General features: G+C 36.9%; 1 protein-coding gene across 1 annotated transcript in view; it reads left to right on the top strand.

Moving 5' to 3' along the window:
- Positions 1-495: 495 nt before the first annotated feature.
- The window catches only part of LOC311079191 (uncharacterized protein), a 49,480-nt gene continuing 30,275 nt past the window's right edge, over positions 496-19,700 (top strand). Inside the window, exons 1-4 of the mRNA XM_084108406.1 lie at positions 496-726; positions 852-871; positions 1,013-1,143; positions 1,301-1,424. Of these exons, the coding sequence (XP_083964532.1) occupies positions 859-871; positions 1,013-1,143; positions 1,301-1,424 (268 nt within the window). The 5' untranslated portion in view covers positions 496-726; positions 852-858. The remainder of the gene's footprint in view (positions 727-851; positions 872-1,012; positions 1,144-1,300; positions 1,425-19,700) is intronic.

Below are 19,700 nucleotides of genomic sequence, written 5' to 3'. Positions count from 1 at the left end.
TTCCCGCGACTTTCAGGTAAAATGACAGAAAATTAAGACATTTTCAACTGTTCCTATTTAGTTTATGAGCTAAAAAAAAACATTTTTTAGAAAACTGTTATATTAAAGCTATAATAAGGTAACATAAAAGAGTTTAAACGAAATTCCAGATATTGTTTTTATTGATTTTTTTTTTTTTTCATTTGCATTTACTGTATTTACCGGTCAAGCTAGCATTAGGCTACAGTTTACTACAAAAACGTTGTTGTTTTTTTAATCGAAACAAAACTGTTAGTATTACTAACAATTTAGCTTCCACCATGGCTAACTAATGAGTTAAAAAAAAGTTAGCAGATGAGGGGAAAAAAACGATTTATTACACCGTGAGTTTCCTGTAAATTACACCTTTTAGCCTTAAAGGCGTTCTGTGTAACTGTACATATATTTTGTATCTGCTTCATACAAACTCTTCATTCAGGCTATATCATGCTCGTATACCTACTGTATAGTGATAGTGATATCAGGTTTGTGGTAGCTCTATTTTGATTTATGTAAGCTAGCAACAACAGGCTAACGTTAACAAAAATGCATTACTTGAATTAACCTTGAACTTGAAACATAAAACCTATACACAGGTCTTTCTATCTGTCTGCTTTCCTGCTTATGTTTCTCTGTACTTGACTTTGTCCATCTCATTTTACAACTTTTGATTCCCAGATTAGGAAAAACTGTTCCAAGATTGCAGTGGTAAGTTTGTTTATAATTTGTCCATATTGCATTATTGTAAATAAGGTTTTAACCAAGCTGCATGGATTTAGTGGGCTGATTGTGAAATATGTGTAAAGGCAAGTTTATATCCATTTATATTCCAGGTTAAAGATGGCTCAGAGAGGTACTTGTATTTACTAATCTAGAAGTCTAGTGTGTAAAAGAAAACTGGTATGGTGTGCAAAATCCACTCTTTCCCTCAGCATTATGTTTTTTTAAATAACTGGTTTATTACTGACTACCTTTTTTGTTGTTTCTTAACAAGAGCGAACAGAGATAAGGGACGATCAGAGAAACACTCTTGAATCCTTGTATAAGGAGGGAATGACAGGTGTTGGCTCGCCCTTGGTACTACAAGCTGTAGCAGCAACCGGTCTTGACATCTGTGTCATACAAGTAAGGGTTACTTGCTGCACTAATACACAGCTCTTTAAAAGTAATTCATGCTGTATTACTTCTACTTTTACAAAATGGAATTATTTTTCTTTGGTGGTGGGGGGACTGTCTAACGGGTTATAATCCCATGTCATTAGTTTTGTTTACTGTCTTTCAGAACTGGATTGGAAATTACAAAAGATCCCTAAAAGGTTCTGAGACCCGGCCCTCAAAGCCAAAGTTTTACACTCGGGATTTGTCACCATACAACCTTTTTTGCAGGGATGTTCTCCGAAAGAAAGGTTAGAGGGACTGTTTGTCATATTAGAATTTCATGTTGTCAATTTTCATCAGTGGTTCACAAGGGTCATGAAACTAATGTTTAGTATACTATTTGGCAGGCACTTTACATGTAGAAGTTACATAGATTGATATAAGACTGGTCTGTTTGTTGATGTATTTACAAATTATTGTTTGAAAGGTGGATTTCACAATCCAAGGGCAAACCGAGGTGTCAGACACATTTTCTGCAGACTGTAAAGTGTTAAAGGAGAACTCCGGTCAATTTTAACATTGAGCTCATTTTTTTGTAAATTTGGAGTGCTGTCAATACAGAGAACAACGACAAAAATCGGTGTTGCCTACAGCGTGTTATCCTCTTTTTAAAATTTGCACCCTATTGACTTCAATGGGGCATATTTTAAACCTGCTTTTACCCTCTTAACATCCTTGATGTGTCATTACAAGTGCCCAGCCAATGTGAGTGATTCCTTTAGAGTGAACACGGGTGAATCTGACTGCAGTAGATGTGAAAGATATGAATAAAAATTAAGTTAATTCGGCCAGCGCTCATACCTGTATGTACATCCTGTTTTCGGTCGAAGTCCAAAGTAGTCGACTGTCGAGTTCACGCGCATATGTTTAGTTACCTATGATCACGTGCGTGAACTCGACAGTCGACTACTTGCAATATTCAATAGGGGCTCATTGTAACACAGTGTGACAACATGCCCCGCCTGCACAACTGTGGTTTAAACACTGCTAGTGTCTTCTGCTAGTTAGTAAAGCATTAAAGAACTATCTCAACTGTTAAGTAACATATTGGAGATTCAAATAATATCAGATTTGTCTAATTGTAAATAAACACAAAAAATAGAGATAAAAAATGTACACAAGTAAGAAATCTACTTTTGCTATGGTTTAATAAATGTTCAGTGATCTTCCAAAGATTTCTGAATTTTGGCACAATTTGTTCTCTATGTTGTGTTGATATGGCAACTAGTAAATACACTCGTCATGCTAGCTTGTGTTTAAGTATTTAAAACAAGGATGTTACAACCAGAGGTGGACAGTAACAAAGTACATTTACTTGTGTACTGTACTTAAGTACACTTTTTGAGTATCTGTATTTTACTTGAGTATTATCTTTTCTGGGAACTTTTTATTTTAACTTCACTACATTTGAAAGACAAATATCATACTTTTTACTCCACTACGTTTCTGTCAAGGTCCTTGAGAAGAAAGTAGTAACGTCAGTCAGGGGATGATTTTGGTTTGGAAATGAAAGTCGGGTTGACGTCAAAACCCGACGTTAGATTTACATCAAAACCTGATGTCAGATTTACATCAGAACCCGACGTCGGACAGACGTTGGATTTTGGTTGGAAATGAAAGTCGGGTTGACGTCAAAGCCAAAAAACTAAGCCAAGGGCACTATTTGAGGGAACAGCCATTTGGGTGCCCTAAACCATTGTAGACGTTATTGAGTGCACTCATTTACTCTCATATTCAATCCCACTACTGGAACTGTGTTCTAGAAATAAATGTGATATTGATATGAGGGTAGGCAGATATAGATTAAGAGGCATAAGGTACTGTAAACATTACATTAAACAATGCAACACTAATAAAACAATGTAATGACATTTACTTTTTACTTTTGATACTTAAGTACTTTTAAAAACGAGTACTTCTGTACTTTTACTTAAGTAAGAATCGGTCTTTACAACTTTTACTTGTAACAGAGTAATATTTGACCAGTAGTATCTGTACTTTCACTCAAGTAAGGAAGTTGTGTACTTTGTCCACCTCTGGTTACAACTAGCCCTGCTCTCCCCTATTTATTTACATATGATTTGGGAATGTTCTTTAGTTCACCCATTCTGGTGTAAAATTCTAGCAGTACTTGAAGAGTGGATGGAGTCTAATCTACATGTTGAACCACAACTGTTTAATTTCCATGTGCTTCTGTTTTGGTTGCTTAGTGACTAGTCGCGACTAGTGGCTGAATGTGTTATTGCAAAGGTGATTATTGAATACTGTGGTGATGCACTCTGATGATTTGAATGTTGAACAATTAAACAATAAAAAAAAAAAAACTAAAAACTAAATGCATTTATTTCCATTCAAATGGATGGATACCTATTGAAAAGCATTGGGCTTAAACGATTCATTAACCTGTGGCTTCCTCTAGTGGGCAACATTAACTCAGTCTGCTTGCAATCACATCATTCTCTATAGGGCACAGCTGATTGGTTCCTGCTGTATCAGTAGCCAATGAGCTTGCACGCTTTCAGAAACCCTCCACCTTCCCCAGCTCCACCTGTATAGATGTAATACGGGTAATTCATGTGTTTTGTAGAGCATGTCTTACTTGCTCACAGCAGCGTAGCAGATCTATTCCTTCAAGACCGAACATATCAACACTGTCATATCCATTTCCATGCCAAACACTCAGAGAGTTCATGACAGAACTGTGTTTGTTTCACATAACTAAGTTGAACTATCAAATCACATGCAGAATATGCTGAAATATAGTGAAATCAACACCTTATAAAAAACATCACTCAATTCAATGAAATCAAGAGACTGTTAGAGACTTTCCTGTTAAAATCTGACTTTTCCTAAATTCAGTGTCATTTGAAAGCAGGAATGAATCTGATTGTGCTCATATATGTTCAGTGTCAAACATACAGTTTTGGTCTGAAGAGAAAATAAAATGTATGTACCTCTTAAACATTAAAATGAATAACTTATATTATCTTACATACGCACATTTTTTGACAAATTTGGTATCAATGTGTAAATTTTTTGGGGTCAGGGAGTCCAATAAAATAGGTTCCAAGACTAAAAAACAATAATGTTGTCCTTACCATGACAATTTGAGATGAAGTATGCAATTCTTTCAATTAAAAAACGCATGCCAAACACACAGTCCATTCACAACTATGGGGTGGTTGTGGCGCAGTGGATAAGACACATGCCTTTGGTGTTAGAGACCTGGGTTCGAATCCACTGTAAGACACCAATGTGTCCCTGAGCAAGACACTTAACCCCTAGTTGCTCCAGAGGCGTGCGACCTCTGACATATATAGCAATTAGGGGTGTGACGAGATCTCGTGTTACGAGATCTCGCGAGATTAAAACGCGACGAGATTTCTCGTCGAGGTGAAATTTTGTCTCGCGAGTTAAAAAAAAAAAAAAAAAAAAAAAACTTTGTCTCGTGAGTTGTTGTGATGTCAGCGTGATGGAGCGTGAGGGTGAAATTTGTATTGAAGATGCCCCTGCCACTTTTAAATCATTTGTGTGCCGGGCCAATCACACACACACTCCGCACACACACACACTCACTGTCCCTCGCTCACTCGCGCGCACACACACACGCTCACTCGCGCGTGCACACACGCACACTCACTGTAACCGCACTCACTCACTCTCGCTCACACTCAACCCGTCGTGGAGGACCGTTAAAATTAAACATGCTAGTCTTTCTGTCGTGAAGCATCACAGACGCGTTGTCGCCCACTATGACACACTATACGAAATGAAACGATCGAATCTTGCGTCCCGACGCCCGTTGTACTTTACGAGTCTCCACGAAACGGATCGTGCCAAAATCGCGCTAAAATAGTGTAATCTGAACCAGGCAGGTAATAAACATTTGACCTATCACGCAAAGAACCTATTAAAGCACTAAGACATGGGAACAGTATAGCTAACATTCACATATCATATCGACATCGCAATATTAAACAATGTTATCGCACATCGCAGCTTTTCCTCATATCGTGCAGCCCTGCCCAAAGGTCTCAACTGCTGCCAGAAATCGTCGACATGCTTATATTCTTGAAAAAGAACATGACCATATCTTAGGCTTATCTTAGTTAATTTATCTCTTTTTCATGCTTGAAGAAAAAAAATTGTTTCTATTTGAACTTGTAGTTTTGAGAGAGCAGTACTTTGATTATGGATACACACTTACTGTTTGCATTTAAAGTGTTATTTCAGTTATTTATATTTATTTTATTTATACTGTTTTTTTTTTATGTTCGATTTGTGGAAAGGAGTTAGATTTCTCATGTGAAATCGTACAGGGAGAAGTAGAGTTTTTAGCAAAACATTTTGCAGTGTTTGCATGTCCTTTACTGCATAGAATTCATTAAAATAGAAGTAAAATAACATTCATTAAGTTGCTTTCAAAGTTCACAAGTTGATTTCAAAATGCACATAAATTGTTTTGCATTTTGTGATTTTCAGTTGAATAAAAGACTATTTTCCATTCATATATTTCATCATTGAGGATTTCTTAAAAATTGTGTAAAAATCTCGTCTTGTCTCGTTCTCGTGAACCCAATCTCGTGTCTCGTCTCGTCTCGTGGAGTAAGTGTCTCGTCACACCCCTAATAGCAATTGTAAGTCGCTTTGGATAAAAGCGTCAGCTAAATGAATAAATGTAAATGTAACTTAAAAATAATTTAATAAATATCATTTGTTGCCTTCTCCATGTACTTATCATAAGCCTTCTTCATGAGCACATAGAGAGCAGCTACAGACACCTGATGCATGTATCGGGTTCTGCATATGTGACGAACAACACTAATGAAAGCCTGAGCTTTGCCACTAGTCGAGATGCCACTATTGATAATAGCTGTGGTCCACCCGCTGCCATCCAGCCAGTCACCAGACATGCTCCACAGCATCTTTTCGGTATGCATTGGCCCCAGTGTTACCAGGAAGGAATCCTAGCCAAGCTTCCACTGAAGTTTCTTGGTCAGAGTGAATAGTGGTTGATCAGCTACCATGACTGGTGTCTGACCTGGATTAGGGTAGCTGATTGTTTGTCTGAGCACTTTCATTGCATGCCAAGCTATAGTGGGGCTGGTAGGGTGCTCTGTGAACAGTGGCAACATTAGGGGTGTGACGGTAATGTGAGACCGACGGTTGCAGTTAAACACCGTCATTAGAACTCTATAACCACCAAAACAGTGTTATTGAAATATTTTTTTACAAACATTTTTTATCAAAGAGAATGTTTAAATACTAATTAAAAACAATTGTTAACAGTCTGTGTTATTAATGGTCTACGTCGTTTCCAACTGTATTTGATTCTTTGCCAAGTACCCATTGACCGACCGCCAATCATTTGAGATAGAAATAAAATCTATGATATAGTGATGTGCCATCATTATGAGATTTATTAAACAAATGAAAAACTTTTGCAGTAATAAACATTACCAATGAACATTTGCAATCGGGAGACATGGTTTTTACCACTTAATGAAGTTTTGTTTTGTAAATCGTCAGACATGATTTTTACCACTTCATTAGGGGTGTCCCCGACTATGGATTTTCATAGTCGAATCAGAATCGTCATGTCTTGCTTATAGTCGACTAATAGTCGAATCATGGGGATGGGGATGGGGATGGGGATGGGGGTGGGGCTGGGGGCGGGGCTTTAACATTTCAAAGCCACGATGTACAGAAAATCACACAAAGATATAGAAGAAAATGTATAAAAACATTTTGGATCAATAAAACTAAGAAATAACATAAATAACTCCAGAAAGGCCACAGACAGGATTTGCATTTCACATACAAATCAAATTAAATCGGCTAAATTACCTGTGCGAGCAGGATCTATACACCACAACATCGATAAACCGAAAAAATAAACAATTAATTTACTAAATTAAATTAGAACAGAATATACCTTTCTAATAAATAAAAATACAAAACGAAATAAATCAGAATCATAGATGAGCAAATGTGTGCAAAATGCCTAAAGTGTAGGGGAACATATATTCAAAACACAAGCCACAAATAGTTAGATTAGATAACCCTGACAGATCAATAAATAAAATAAAAATAAAGAAATTATTAAAATAACGATAGTAGCCAGAATTTTCAACTTTGTCTTTTTAACTGCAGAAACAACAATATGCTAAACTGGAGTGGCAGTCTTTTTAGCTAAAAATGTTCACACTCACAGCATCCAAAAATCTAATTAGAACCGTCTGAAAAGTTTTGAAATCACTTGTACCCTACCTGATCGAGAGAACAAATCCAATCTTTCACTCTGTCTGTGTCCGTTGGAGTCTTTTCAAATTGTGCGCGCGGATAAAATACATTCTAACGTGAAACTTGTTAACGTTGGCCGGCAGAAGTGCGATCATGGTTTTCCTGATGCTAAATCCAGCCTTGGAGAATATCCTTTCTGACGGTGTACATCCACACTTTATATTTTCTTATATTGTTATTTTAAAGATTTAAATCCTTGCCGCCAAGACGCTCCTCTGTCGGTTACGGATTGAAAGTGAAACTTAAATCTGTCTCGCGGACGCGGGTGTTTGGATTTATTCACGCACGTTAAAAAATATTTATTAAAAGCTTATTTCTTTGCACATTTTTATATACAGCATTATCATAATAGGCTGAATATTAACGTATTGACAGAAAACCGGTAGTTCTATGTGAAATCAGACATTGAGCGCCCTCATATAGCCAAAGTGGCATGATCCTCGTTTCATAACACCACTGCGAAGATTCGACCGTGAGATCGGTAGTCGAATCAGGCTCCTCCAATCGAAGCATCGAATCTTCGACTATTTGGGGTCACCCCTACACTTCATTAAGTTTTGCTTTGTAGAAAGCCTTTCTTTAAAGCGAATTTCGTTTTGTACAAATTGTATCTTAATTTTAATAAATGTTTCATCAACCAATTGCATGTATTTAATAAATAAAAAGCTAGGAGACAATATAATAACCGTGACATTGAGGCTCCGATGCGCCGCGTTCACTTGCATTGCATTGTGAAGTTGAACTAGAGTGCATCTCATCGTAAATGAATGAAACTCAGCTTGGCCTATGCCTCATACATTAGCATTAAAATATCTTTGCTGTATCCTTTCTAGAACAGACAAGGGCTTTCTTGCGGCTCGCATCAGCAGAGCATTGCATCGTCCTTAGACCGCAAAACAATCAGCGGATGGCGGGCGGGTGCGGGTTTGAAATTTGGCCAAAAAACGTTGGTGCGGATGATGAGTTATGTGATGCAGCTGCGGATGAACTAATACCCCCATCCGCTTATATCTCTATCGATAACAACATTGAACACTACACAAATATTAATTTTATTCAAACTAAGTTGTCCTATAACAGACAAACGTCTACCCCCCACCCCCCAATGACGGTTATGTTACGAACCGTCACATTTTGACTCGCGTCATAACCATCATCACCAATTCTGAAACCGACACACCCCTAGGCAACATGCATGATTTGGATGGGGGAGGTGAAGTAGCCTCTTGTGGCATAATATGCAGCCCATGAGATCCATTCTCCGGCTTCAAGGTTCTCTTTCACGAGAATGTTTCTGACTCTCTCTAACCACTGGTAGCCTTCTTCAATAGGGGTTATGCGGAACGCCCAACGTTCGAACCGGAAAACAGCTATAAACATTTCCGGTTTGCATTACCGTACGCATCTGCAGCGGTAGGTGATCTCTGAGGTAACTTATTTTGCGCTTTTTTTAGAATACAATTCTAATTTCTGTTTTAGTTAAAATGTCACGAATGCTTAAGTATCAGAAAATTTTTTTTTATTAAAAAATAAAATGCAGTCTTCATTTAATTGTTTTAATCGTTTGCAAGCAAATATAAAAGGTTAAACTACTATGATAGCATACAAGTCTAAACTAACTTACTGATAGTTAGCTAATTCCACATCGGGTGCCATTAGCAAAAGCTACATATACTAACTTACATACCTTCATAATCATGAATAAATGAGGAGGCGTAAAAACTTAAATCCTTTATCTAACGGAGTACTCGGGGCTCTGGAAGTCCGTTTGGCAATACGATCTGAAATGGATAGAATGGGTAGCTCCTGTAAACACCGGCTATAAAAGGTCACCATTCCTACGCTGTGTTTACCTCAGTCGCTGATGACCGGAAGTAGTTTTATCTGTTTTGTAGGACCCGGAAGTATGTTGCGCATAACCCCTGTAAGGCCCGTGAAATTGGTCCAATGGAGGTTTTCCAATAACACAGGGAAGGTCTCACGTGCTCTGTCCTCACTCATGCAAAGTATTGGTTGGTTAAATTTACAATACATTTAGTTATGTATTCTCTCGTTAATTCATCTGACTCCATAAATGAAAGGGTTTAATAATATCTGTGCCTCACTAAAAGTGAGCGAATGTTTGACTATTCCTTTTAACCATTGAAGGAACAATGTCAAGATCAGTTAGAATAATCTCATGTAACAATTTAATATTTCAGATATCAGAGATCAATTCCACAATCAATTCAAATATCTAGTATATGGTTATACATTGGTTACACCAAATAATCTTACCCAGTTTGCACCTGAGATAGAGAGAGAAAAAGGGAGAGAGAGAGAGAGAGAGAGAGAGAAAGAGAGAGAGAGAGAGAGAGAGAGAGAGAAAGAGACTTTTTTTGACTTTTAAAACTCTTTTAATCAAACAACTAATTTAAACACATTCTTTACAATTCACCAATTAAACAATAACTCTCCAAGCTCATCTCTTATCACAAGAGCACTTTTCACACTCCACCTCACATCAAAAAAGTGCATGTTATTTGTTAATTTACAGTATGCATATTCCATAACAACCCGGCACTCTACAAGAGTTTTAAACATTCCAAGCAAATCAACATCTTCTCCATCATTCTTACATGTATGGGATTTTAAAATAGACAGTTTTGCCTGTCCCACTAGAAAATTACCAAGTGTACATTGTACTTTCCATTCTTTCCTATACTTCACCCCAAAAATGAACATATTTTTTGTAAACATAAAACCAAGCTTAGTAAATATTTTATCCAACAACTCAAACAAAGGAATTAATCTTGAACAATCACAAAAAAAATGAAAAACAGTATCAAGAATATTGCAAAAAGGGCATGCAGATAAAACCATCTCATTAAATTTTGATACAAAACTATTAGTTGCCACAGCACAATGGAGTACTCTCCACTGGAGGTCCCCAGACCTCTTAGGAATAGGGGGCTTATACAAACACCTCCATGATGGAGTTATTTCCGAAGAAATTAATAGATGTTCTCTCCATTTTGTATCAACACGTCTCTTCAATTGAGTAGAAAACAAGGATTTTACACACATACAATATAATATCTTTTTGTCGACATTATGAAACAATACATCTTCAAATCTTTTCACTAAAGTATCATTTAAATCTTCATCCAGATCAAACATTATGTTAACTCGAAGATCTGGAAAAGTCATAGGCCTTTCATCATTCTCAATAAAATTATTTACATAAATCAAGAAAGACTGAGGAAAAGATTTTTTAAGATCTCCAATTATCCCTTCAACACACCTTTCTGATCGAAGCCCAACTCTATTAGCTATAGATTTAGCCGTATACCATTGACCCTTTGAAAAATCAATTAAATCTTTTACAGTAGCTATTCCTGAGTTTAAAAACTTGTCAATTACTGAACTCAGAATGGAAAAATTCCTTTTAAAGAAAGGATTAAAAAACAATGGTTCTAAAACACCATAATGTTTATCATCATCTCTCAATTTTTTAAACATTTGCCAGGCCTTTAATACAGTTACATAAAAGTTAGAAGAAGAAACACTTGGATTTGGATTTTGGATAGATTTTTCAATTAGGAATAACTGCTTAGTTAATCCAACACCCCCAACACTTTGTAAAACAGACAAACCTACTGCAATCCAGGGTATTTTATCTGAACAATATAATAGCCTTTGTAATGTTTGAAACCTCATTGTCTTAACTCTTGCCTCCAGATTTATAAGTCCTTGACCCCCTTCTACAACTGGGAGATACAAAACTCCAGGAGGAAGCCAATGATAACCATCCCAAAAGAATTTAACAAAGACTTTTTGAATACCAGTCAATAACACTTCAGGGGGATTCAACACTGTAAATCTGTGCCACAACATTGAGGCTGCCAGATTATTAACGATTAAACATCTCCCTCTAAAAGATAACCTCGGGAGAATCCATCTCCACTTCTGTAATTTCCCCACAATTTTATCAAATAATCCTTCCCAATTATTTTTCATGTAAGTATCAGATCCTAAATATACTCCAAGAACTTTAAAACCATCTTTGATCCATTCACATTGTTGTGGAATTTGAGGAGGATCTATATCCCTCCACTCACCTAACAAAAGGGATGTACATTTATCCCAATTGATTCTAGCAGATGTAGCTTTTTGAAAAGTTTTCAAACTAGAAATCAAAGCAGCCATATCATCAATGTTCCTTATGAAAACAGTTATATCATCAGCATAAGCTGTAAGTTTTACAGGTGGGATCTCTGGAAAACCAGGAATACAAAATCCATACAATCGTTTCCTCAAATGTGACAACAAAGGCTCAATAGCAATTGAATATAAAAGTCCTGAAAGAGGGCATCCTTGTCGTATACCTCTTGTTACTGCAAAAGGTCTGGTTAAACAACCATTAATCTTAAGCATACTAGATGTTTCACTATAAAGCAGTTTAATACAAGAGACAAATTGTGGTCCAAAGCCAAAGGCCTTCAGAGTCTTAAATAAATAAAAGTGATCCACTCTGTCAAAAGCTTTTTCTTGATCTAAAGATAAGAGTCCAATATCAATTTGATGTTTTTTTGCAACTGTAATAATATCTCTTAGCAAAAACAAGTTGTCGAAAATTGTCCGCTCAGGGATACAGTATGACTGATCTTCATGAATTATAGTTGTCATACATTTCTTCAACTTATTAGTTATAGCTTTTGACAGTATCTTAAAATCAGTGCACAACAACGACACAGGGCGCCAATTCTTCAAAAGTCCAAGATCTCCTTTCTTAGGGATTAATGTCAACACTGCCCTCCGACAGCTTAGGGGTAAAACACCTTGATTAAAGGACTCCAAAAAAACATCATACAAATCATGTCCAATCACATTCCAAAAGCTTTTAAAAAACTCAGCAGAGAGACCATCCACACCAGAAGATTTGCCACTGTTCAGCTCTTGCACAGCACTTGAAAGCTCATCAAAAGTCAAGAATTCTTCCAATTCCATCTTTTCTTCTTTAGGCAACTGTGGAAGATCTAGAAGAAGTTCTTCAACTGCTACTTCATCACAAAATTCGGACTGATAAAGTTTTCCATAAAAAGAAATAGCAGAAACTATAATTTCTCGTTGATTGGTTATTTCTTTGCCATTAGGAAGTTTCAGTTTGTGAAAAAATTTCTGCTCTTTAGATTTTTTCTCCAGTCCGAAAAAAAAAGGCAGTTGGAGCATCCATTTCATTGCACTTCACATATCTTGTTCTGACAAGTGTCTCCTTCTCCTGCTCTTCCAATAAATCCTTCAAAAGACCTTTGTTCTCTTTAATGATTTCCCCTCCTCCCTGATTACGGAGGCTTTGTTGAAGAATTTCTTGCTCTATCATGTTCATCTTCACTTTCAAGTTCTCAGTATTATTTGCTGTGTATTGTTGACAAAAAACCTTTATCTGGACTTTTCCCAGACCCCACCATTGACTTAGAGATGAATAACTACCTCTCTCTTCTCTCCAAGACTTCCACAAAAGACCAAAAGAGTGCACAAAGATTTGATCTTGAAGTAATGTATTATTAAAGTGCCACTGTGACTTATAGGATTTAGGTGACAAGACAGACATAGACATAGAAATATAATGATGATCTGATATAGATGTAGGGGAGATACGATTACTAAAAAATCTTCCTTTATTGCATTCCTCAATATAAAAACGATCCAATCTGGCAGCAGAAACCTGATTTGAATTAATTTTCAGCCAAGTATATTGTTTAACTTGAGGATAAACATCCCTCCACAAATCTACAAGACTATGTCTATTAATTAAAGATTTAAGAACATCTGTTGAACCAAAATGAGGTTCTTCATGATTCCTATCCAATTTATAATCTACCGTACAATTAAAATCACCACCTATAACAACAATCTTATCATCTGAACACTTCAACAATTCTTCAGAAAGTTTCAGAAAAAAATCACAGCGCTCACTTCCTATATTAGGAGCATAGATATTATAAAAAGAAAAACTATTATTGCCTATTATTATATCAGCTCTAAGAAGGCGTCCTGGTATTATTTCTAAGAAAACTGGATTATCTTTAACACGCTTTGAGAATAAAAACGCAACACCAGCACTCACGTTCGTACCATGACTAAGACTAATATTGCCCTCCCATTCATTTATCCAATCTATCTCATTACAGGCATCAGTATGAGTCTCTTGCAACAAAATTACATCTGCTTTTTTAAGTTGTAAATACTTAAATAAAGTCACTCTCTTTCGTATATCCCTACATCCATTTATATTTAAGGATCCGATATTAAAGGATACCATCAGGATGAAAAAAGAGAAAATGAATAAATGCCAATATAGATGTAATTTCATATACATAATAGACTACCTCTTTAAGGACTTTTCTTTACTCTTTTTCTGACAGCACTTACAAACTTTTTTAAACGATAACGCTTAGGCTGATCTAGTTCCTCAAGTGTTGCTTTCTTCATAGCCATAGCAGAGGAATCAATAAAAAGCTTCAAATCAGGAAAATACGTTTCAATCTTTGGTTTTCTCTGGTTTTTTGTAGCATTCAAGAATTCATCCAGCTGTTCCAAACTATAATACCGGACCCTCTTTAATCGCCCAACAGTGCTTTCCTGAGAATTGAATTCATCCAATTCATCAGTGATTAAGTCTGAACACTCACTATCCAGATCACTGTCAACATCCTGTGATATTGGTTCAGCATCATTTTGGGACATATCCCTATTTGATGCCTGCACCTCATCCAAGACATCCCTCACTTTAGACCCATCTTGTTCTCCAGATTGTTCTGCCTCCTCCACAATCTCTACAGGGTCATTCGTTTCACTCTGTCTAGCATCAGGAATGATCGCATCCATTTCTATAATCTCAACATTACCACCCTGTGGCTGAGGCAACTGTTCTCTCATTTCAGTAGACGCGTCAATTCCCGCATTCAAATCAACTGCAGCAGCGCTTTCTGTAGTCGGTTTGACCAACTCATTATTCCCCAAAACAACTGAATCTTGCACTGAACCATTCTTTGTGCTTTGAGCCTCTTTAACCACAGGACAACCTGTTTTAATATGGCCATATTTTCCGCAAACAAAGCATTTCATAGTCTCAGTAGTGATAAAGATTGTATAGTCCTTACCAAACACTGTCAATTTAACAGACACATCAAGCATTTCAAACTCAGCGCTTAATATCATCAGAGCCTGACGTCTGAAAGACATGACATGTTTCAACTCCGGATTTTTCAGTCCTAGAGGAATCATTCTAATCTGTCCAACCAATTTTCCATAACGAGCTAAAATAGACTCGAGCGCTTTATCAGAAATAAACGGAGGTACGTTTGACAACATCACTCTTTTAGAAAGACTAGACAAAGGTAAAATTGGAACAAATACGTCTTGAACAGTCAAACCACACTCCACCAATTGACTAACCATTTCGATTTCCTTCAGAAAAACGACAATTGCTTTATTCATTCTTGAAGCGGACATTATGTTTTGTGCACCTATTTCTCGACCAATAGCGACCAAAACACTCTCAATAGACACTGACTCATCTGACGGCATGCACTTACACGCGTGCCGAGCAGACAAACAGGAAAAACCATCGGAATTTGAGCCCATCTTTATCAGATAAACTGACAAAAATTGCCACTATAACACCTTCTCCTCTAACTTACAGCAATATTCAAAATAAAGAAATAAATAATAAACTCAGAAAGGAAAAGTTAGACTCACTCAACAACTCCACACACTCCTTGCTCACGCGCTCCCCACAATCACGCCGCACATGCGCACAGAGAGAGAGAGAGAGAGAGAGAAAGAGAGAGACCACCTATTCCATTCGTGACCAGCAAAGAAGAAGCGACCCGAGAGTCAGAGCACACCTTCCTTTATACTGTTTGCCCAGGTGATATGGGGGATGGGGAAAACCACCCTCAAATGGCTTAACCAGTTTTCTCTAAACTTCTATAAACCTTATTACCTTTTATTTTATCTATCTGGATCTGTACCACTCACTTCGAGACCTTTCAAATGACACCAAAAACATAACAGTCATTGATAAACATTCACATTAAACCATATTCTTGTGTGAGTTCTTCGTTGTTTCTGAGGGGAAGAAAGGCTGTATGGAGAGGTCGAATGTTAATTAGCCAGCAGGGCCATTTTGTCTCAGACCAGGGCCCCAACCAGTATTTTCAGTCTTACAGTTCCCTCCTTGACCCCGTGGGTCACATTCTGATGAACACTTACGGGGTCACAGTAAGACGTTTGTTATTATCCTTGAAGATGTAGCACAAAAATTGTCTTTGCAATGTTGGCATCTGTAGAAGCTCAGTGGGCTGTGTTCACCTGCAGAACACCTGTTCCCACCAGGTGTATAGCTTGAATCCAGCAGGTGGATGAATGAGTTCAGGTTATCTTCCTGTAATCCTGTGACGTGAGCAAAGTTCATAGAGTCAACCTGGACCTTTTGTGACTTGTTCAGTTGACGTGTCATTCCTTCATGGAGAAACTTCTGCTTCTCTGGCACCTTCTCCACGATGCTGATCTGACCCTTCTTGACCAACCCTTTCACCTCCAGTGGTACGGTGGTCTGGGCAGACCTCAGTGGATGAAGGGGTTCTCCTTTGATCCACACTGCTTTGTGTGAGACACCTGAAAAGCATCTTAAATGTCCGCTTCACGATTGAGCACATATGAACTTACAGTCGTAAGGAAATGCATAGGAATACATAGTGCAATAAAGCAAAATCATGTCATGTTCAATGTAAAATACCATGTTCATGTCAGCAAATGTGAGTGGTACATTTGGTCTCATTAATTACCTGATTTTAATTACCACACCAATAGTACTTCTATAGAGGGTCAAGGAAGGGCAAAGGAAGATCCTACAAGCTCTTACCCTGTTTCTAGAAACATTTAAATAAATGTCATTCTAACAAAACAACCAGTGCTGGGTTAAAACAACATGTCATAAAGAGTGTCAGCTAAATTTTGGTGTAACCAAACATAGAGATTCAATTGAATTGATGTCCAAAAATATTGTTGCAAGTAAATTGGACAATATACAAATATGCAGAAAACAAAATAAGTTTCAGAAATTAGATCAAAATAAGTTTCAGAAATGTTTTTCTGAATTACTCAAAGAAAATCAAAATAAGTTTCAGGGATTAAAATCAAAATAAGTTTAAATGCAGAAATCAAAATAAGTTAAAAAAATTCAGCAAGAGGTCGGTGTAAACCAAATAATCAAAGAAATGGTATAGGATCAATGGTTTTGTGTGTGTTTTTGTCTGTGAGAGAGAGAGAGAGTGTGTGTGTGTGTGTGTGTGTGTGTGTCTGTGGCAGAGAGTGTGTTTGAGAGTGTGTGTGTGTGTGTATTGATCTGGGCCGGGTTTCCCGATAACGATGTATCTTAGCTCTTAAGAGCGCTTTCTACGTGCAAGATTACGAACGCTCGCAGCAATTCCACGAGCGTTTCCCAAAAATGCACTTAACATGAACGCGCGAGAACGCGCTCTACGTGCTACTTAAGAGTCGCTGTCCATTCGTGAAGTGCTGAAACATAACCTTATATGGAATCGTATTCTGAACGTTTTTTTTCCCCCAAATCTCTTTATTCAATTTTGAACATGAAACAAGAACAAACAAAAACCTTCTACACATATAGAATACAGAAACATAACACCCAAAAAATAAATAAATAAATAAATAAATAAATAAATAAATAAATAAATAAAATAAATAAATAAATACATTAAAAAATAAAAATAAAAAAAACACAACATTAATTATTAGCTGTGAGTAACGATCCGAGGACTACTGCCCAATCGTTTGCAGCAAAGACGCGGGACACTAAATTTACTCAGGATTATCTGGGAAGGTCAACTTCCCCACATATTCAAAAAAGGGATCCCACGTCTTTGAGAATTTAGCCTGGGAGCCCCTTAACAAATGTCTAATTTTTTCTAGTTTGGCGAAGTAAAGGACATCCCTAATCCAATGAAAGTACGATGGAGGTGTAGGAGACTTCCACTTCAAAAGTATCAAGCGCCTCGCTAACAAACTAACAAAGGCTATGAACATCTTGAGTTCTGCAGACAATGATATTGTGACCGGAGTTACCCAGAAAAGTGCAGTGCGTATTCTGAACGTTTAACCTAATAATTGTCATCTGTTGTGGATTAGCAATCAAGACAAGTCTATATAAAGCACCTACAGGCGGAGGCACTGACAAAATGGGTGTAAAAAAAAAAGAAAAAAAAAAAAGATACCTTTCAAAAAGATGAAATTAATGTCCTTTCAGAGGAGATCGAAACAAAGATGTAATTTTTAACAGATTTAAAGGATTTGTTTTATTTATTTTTTGTTCATTCATTTCATTTTGATTAAAATTATTAAATTAAATTATTTCAATTTTTTTGTTTTGTTTTCTGACCTTTTTAATTATTTAATTTATACATTAATTTAACCAACAACAAAAAAGTGTAATAAAGTGTACAATAAAGTACAATCAAAACCTTATATTATAATCACATTGCATTTGAATAGAGCTAAAGGTGTAATCTGCCGGTTGTCCTGCAGGTGTCCTCATAAATCTGTCTTCTTACGATGCACTTGGGGATGTACGATTACTCCAGAGCACTCGTAGATCTACGAAGATTTTCAAGTGCTACTTAAGCTACGATGCTTTTGGGAAACAGACCGTAATATTAAGATCAGTCGTACGATCGTTTTTACGATCAACTTAGGCTTACGATGCTTTTGGGAAACGCACTCCTGGCTAAGTCACAGTCGATGACAGAGTTGAATTGTAAATTTTGTAATTGATTGAAGCGGTCACACTTCAGATTTATCCATTTTAATTATGTTTCTGTTATTAGTAGGTATGTTGAGAAATCAGGGGCCCTCTGATTTTTCAACTCCCACCAACAATCATGGAGTTTGAAATTTTAATGGCAGGTCTGCCTTATAATTTGTCTTGATTTGTGACTGTAGCCATTCAGTTGTTCATGTGTGTTGCATTAGTTGGCAGTGTGTTGTGAATAGCGTATGCTATGTGTGTCTCTTTTAGACTGTCATGACCAACCTATGTGTGTGAAGCTATCTGGATCTGTTTGTGTGAAGATGACACATCTTCGTATTATGTGTAGTGTTCATTTGTGAGGGTATAGTGATGGAGTTGTGTGTCCAGTGTTCACTTCTAGGAGATGGGTGGAATATAATCTATAACAATTGTGTTGCAAATTTAGTTCCAGGTCTAAACTGGGAGGCCATATTTATGCAGTGATGTACTATTGTGAGTGTGAATGGCCTCTTGAAGTGTCTTTTCACCCATCTCCCGAGGTTATGTTCTAACAATTCCGCTGTCCTGGCCTTGATCCAGGTGGGGTCCGGCCCATCCTGGCATCCGTCGTTCGAGGAATTTGCAGAAGTAAACCTGAGACATAAAACAGAGGAGAGCGAACCACAGGCAGATAATTCCAATATTTCAAAAACATTAAATTCAGACGTGTGGAATTCTTTTACTTGTTCCATTATCATGTCAGTTGCAATTTTAATTCCAGATGTCACATGAAACCGAGTTTCATTGACCACGTCTGAATTGTTGCTGTTGTCTCAGTGTGTTGTGACACCTGAAGCTGCTTTTTCAGTTCAGCCTTCAGTCCGTTGCATGTGCAATGCGTTCACACATTTTAGTTAGTGCAGATATTTTTGGACCTGCAAAAAACTGTGGTACTTCTGTCTGCTGTTTAGCATTTCACACCCTCCTCGTAAATTTACTTCTCTGGTTAGATTACATGTTAGTTGTTGCACAATTTGGTTTGCTATTACCTGTGCCACACAATTCTAGCCGTGTTTTCTAACAGTGAAAAATAAAGGCATACTCCGCCCCTTTTTGGCACTGGGTAGCACACAAATGAAATTCTGTTTCAGAAATTCAATTTTAATGACGAAAGTCACACTTCTCCAATTATTGTCCTGCTCGGCGAGTGTAATATAATGTTTATTATAATTCAAGTTATAATATAATTATATTCTTTAACAATACAAGTCAAATTCTATTGTTTTCAGTCTCTGAAGAGTCTCTGGAACAACTTAACGCATGGTCAAATCTCTCTAGGTTTCAAATACGTTTTCTTCTCATTTAGTCTTTTTAAATGGCCATTATAATGTTTGATTCTTCTATTTACTCTTACTTTATATTTTTC

This window comes from Abramis brama, assembly GCF_963993115.1.
Source record: "Abramis brama genome assembly, chromosome: 3".
Taxonomy (NCBI): Eukaryota; Metazoa; Chordata; class Actinopteri; order Cypriniformes; family Leuciscidae; genus Abramis; species Abramis brama.
The sequence above is the reverse complement of the archived record's forward strand: the minus strand, read 5'-3'. Positions and strand labels throughout refer to the sequence as shown.